This window comes from Chinchilla lanigera, unplaced genomic scaffold (assembly GCF_000276665.1).
Source record: "Chinchilla lanigera isolate Chin_1 unplaced genomic scaffold, ChiLan1.0 scaffold00152, whole genome shotgun sequence".
Classification (NCBI taxonomy): Eukaryota; Metazoa; Chordata; class Mammalia; order Rodentia; family Chinchillidae; genus Chinchilla; species Chinchilla lanigera.
This window is the reverse complement of record NW_004955553.1, coordinates 1580044-1583233: the sequence shown is the minus strand read 5'-3', so window position 1 is coordinate 1583233 and position 3190 is coordinate 1580044. Positions and strand designations below refer to the sequence as shown.

At 45.4% G+C, this 3190-nt stretch overlaps 2 protein-coding genes across 2 annotated transcripts in view; one reads left to right on the top strand and one right to left on the bottom strand.

Annotated features, from left to right (window-relative positions):
* Rab37 (RAB37, member RAS oncogene family) overlaps positions 1 to 3000 on the bottom strand; it is a 58057-nt gene extending 55057 nt beyond the window's left edge. The window contains exon 1 of the mRNA XM_005412242.2: positions 2353 to 3000. Within this exon, the coding sequence (XP_005412299.1) occupies positions 2353 to 2424 (72 nt within the window). The 5' untranslated portion in view covers positions 2425 to 3000. The remainder of the gene's footprint in view (positions 1 to 2352) is intronic.
* The window catches only part of Cd300e (CD300e molecule), a 70457-nt gene that overhangs the window by 4122 nt on the left and 63145 nt on the right, over positions 1 to 3190 (top strand). The window lies entirely within an intron of this gene.

The following is a 3190-nucleotide window of genomic DNA, read 5'->3' as shown; positions in this document are numbered from 1 at the left end:
TTTAAAATAAAAAAAAGTTTCCATGTTTTCATCTTTGCAATGGTTGCACTATGGGTTCACGTGTTCAGTGTGTGAGAATCCATCAAAGGGTACACATAAGATTCAGTTATTTTTGTGCTGGTTATATTTCAATTAAAAGTTTATTTTTTAAAAAAATCCTTTTTTTTAGCAACTAAGAAAGATCTTCCCTCTCATGGCCAGTATGTTCTAGTGAATCAGTAGAAGTTCCTTTGACTCTACTATATGCCAAACTAAAAATTAATACAAATATGTTGATACCTTGCCCCTTACAAAAATATTTTTCAGTGGACTATAATAAAGAGTCATGCACAATCATAGAATAATACTAGGAGGAGGTTGTCAGCATTATATAATAAGAACTTTCCTTGCACACATGCGCCACTTTACTGGGCACCATGGAAGGTTTAAATCTATCCACTCATCTCAAAATGCTCACTACCAAGCGGAAGAGACTAAAGATTTATTCACTTATTGTAGTAAGTGGCCATTTGTCTTCAGATATATCAGAACTTGTTGAAATAAGTCTCTCTCTCTCTCTCCCTTTCTCTCTGTCTCTCTCTCAATCAATCAATAAACCCAAAGGAAGCAAAAGTTTTCATGGACTTCATCTTATACTTAATGTGTAGATAATCAAAGTAGGAAGGACCACATCTGATCAATAATTTAAAAAATCTGACCTCCCAATCCGGAAGCTTTCAGAATAAAGATTTTAATCTTTATACAATGGTTTAAAGTGAGAGATACCTATACATCTAGCCAGCAGGAAGACTTTTGTAATTGTTCTGTAATTATGTTCCTGTGCTCACATGTGCTGTTTTGAAGGCTAGATTCTCAGCCTCAAAGAACACAGATCTTATTCTAGTTCAAACTGTGATGGGGAAGTTGTTACACATTTTTCTGCTTCTTTATATCCTAGGGATTTAGAGATGTGGAGGGAAAAGATGTAAACAATTCAAGCCTATAGACTTGCTTTCTTCAATATAGTTGATTTTCTTTCATTTGTGCCAGAAAGGACTAGCCTGGCACAGAGTAATGTATCTATTTCTTTTTTGTTGTTGTTTTGTTTTTTTTTCCAGTACCAGGAATCGAACTCACGACCTTGTGCTTGCCGGGCAGGGGCTGTGCCGCTGAGCTAAATCCCCAGCCCAGAGTAATGTATCTAAAATGTCATTGTGAACATTTATTTCCCAGGAATCTGTAAAAATGCAGATCCAGATTGACTAGCTATAGGTTCAGGGCGGGGCCTGAGAATCTACTTTCTAACAAGCCACTAGTTCGTGAATAACTTTTTGATGAGAAGCTTAGAAAGGATATAAAGAAAAGGAGACTAGACTTGGAATAATTACACTTCACAGTATTAGTGTCAGCTCAGCATTTACCAGCTTGTTTTCTTGGAGTTTAACTATCCAAATGTAAATTTTGTAATAGAGGGAGGTGGTGGATCAAGTTATTTCAAAGCTTGCACTGATGGACTCTTCAGAGTTATATTTAGATTAAAATCTTCAATTATAAGTCCTTGTACAGCCTTGCAGGGGACTAACAGATAAACTGACACAAAGCTAGCAAAGTAGAGACTGTCATAACTGGCACGTGAGGGCATGGTCATGTCAGGGGCAACAATAATTTCTCATGGTTAATGTAAACCCATGGCTTCAAAGTGATAAGGTTGGCTTAAAATGTGTTACCTAGAGAGAAGCTGCTATTCCCCACCACCAGCAATCACTTCTGGAGGAGACCTACCTGTCTGAAAAACCAGTTGCATAGGAAACTTGAATGAAGGGAGCAATAGATGTGTTGTGCACATCAGAAAGCTATGAACATTCAGAAAGCTATGAATGACTCATGGTGAGGTGGCAGCTTTTCGGAGCTATGAGAAAGTCTGGTTTGAATACAGCAGTTTGTCTCCGTTGCAGATCATTCCAGTCCAGTTGGCCGGGAATGCGGATCTCAGACCTGGTGGCACCCGAGCTTGTGAGACACGGGAGGGAGGACAAATGTAGTCTCCCACAAGGGTTAGGGGGCGCCTAGGTGCTTGAGTGTGCAAAGGAGTTCAAACTGACGAGGGGCGGGAGACGATTAATGAGGAAGGGACACGGGGAATTTAACTGAATGAATGCTGCGCCGCAGAACCTGAGCCTATGGTGGCGGCCCCTCCCCCAGCGCCAGCGCGTCTTTCTTTTCGAGCAGTAAACAGCATTAAATGGAAAGACCCCCCACTCTCAAAGACGCGAACTAGTTTCTCTTTTAAGTCCCAAAGCAAAGTCAGGGAGTACAGCGAACTGGTGACAGCGTCCTCTCCCAGCGTTGGGATGGAGGCTGGGAGGTTTTTACCTTATGCAGGACATGCTCGTTGAAGTCGGGGCCAAGTCCCCCCTGGTAGGAGTCGAGTCTCTGCAGATCCATGCCCAGCTGGGAGCCCACTGCTCCCTGGTCTCCCCGCGCACTGCGTCAGAGCTCCCAGAAGCTGGGTCCGGGCCCCGCTGGGTGCGGCAGGCGCGGGTCTGAGCCTCGCGAGCCCGGCCGCATCCGTGTTCAGCACTGGACAGCTCCCGCGGCGGCCGCGGCGGCACCAGCGACACCGCGGCGGTTCAGCACCAGAACAGCGAGGCCGCCTCCGTGCGCCTGGGACCAGAGTTCTGAGAATTCGTCCTCTCTGACGCTCTTGTCTTGTGACTCCACGAAGCTGGGACCGCCGCAAGATTTGAGCCTAGCTGGTGGTCTGTGCGTATCTTCTTCGGCTCCAGGACTCGGGAGGCTCAGCGTTCGGGGGCGTTCCCAGGGCACTGCGGTCCCGGGAGCTCGCGGTTCCTGAGTGTCCTGAGGCAGCGCCCCGTCACCACACAGCTCGCTGTCTGCCCCCGCGTGTACAGAGGCGAAGTCCTGCGGTGAGGGAGCTGCTTCTCTTTTGCTCCCTGGACAGTTCTCCTCAGCATACAGCTTGAGCTAAGCTTGACCTTTTGAGCACGGGATTCAGAATTCAGATCTGGGCTCTAAAATTTATTAGTTGTGTAACCTTGGGCCAGTTACTTAATCTTTTAAGAGCTCACCAAAAGGAAATAATAATATCTACCTCACGGTGTTGTTCTGATAATTTAAAGAGTCAATTCAAGTAAACCTAAAGATATAGCTCAGCGGGACAAGGGCCTGCCTGGCAAGTACAAGGTCCTGA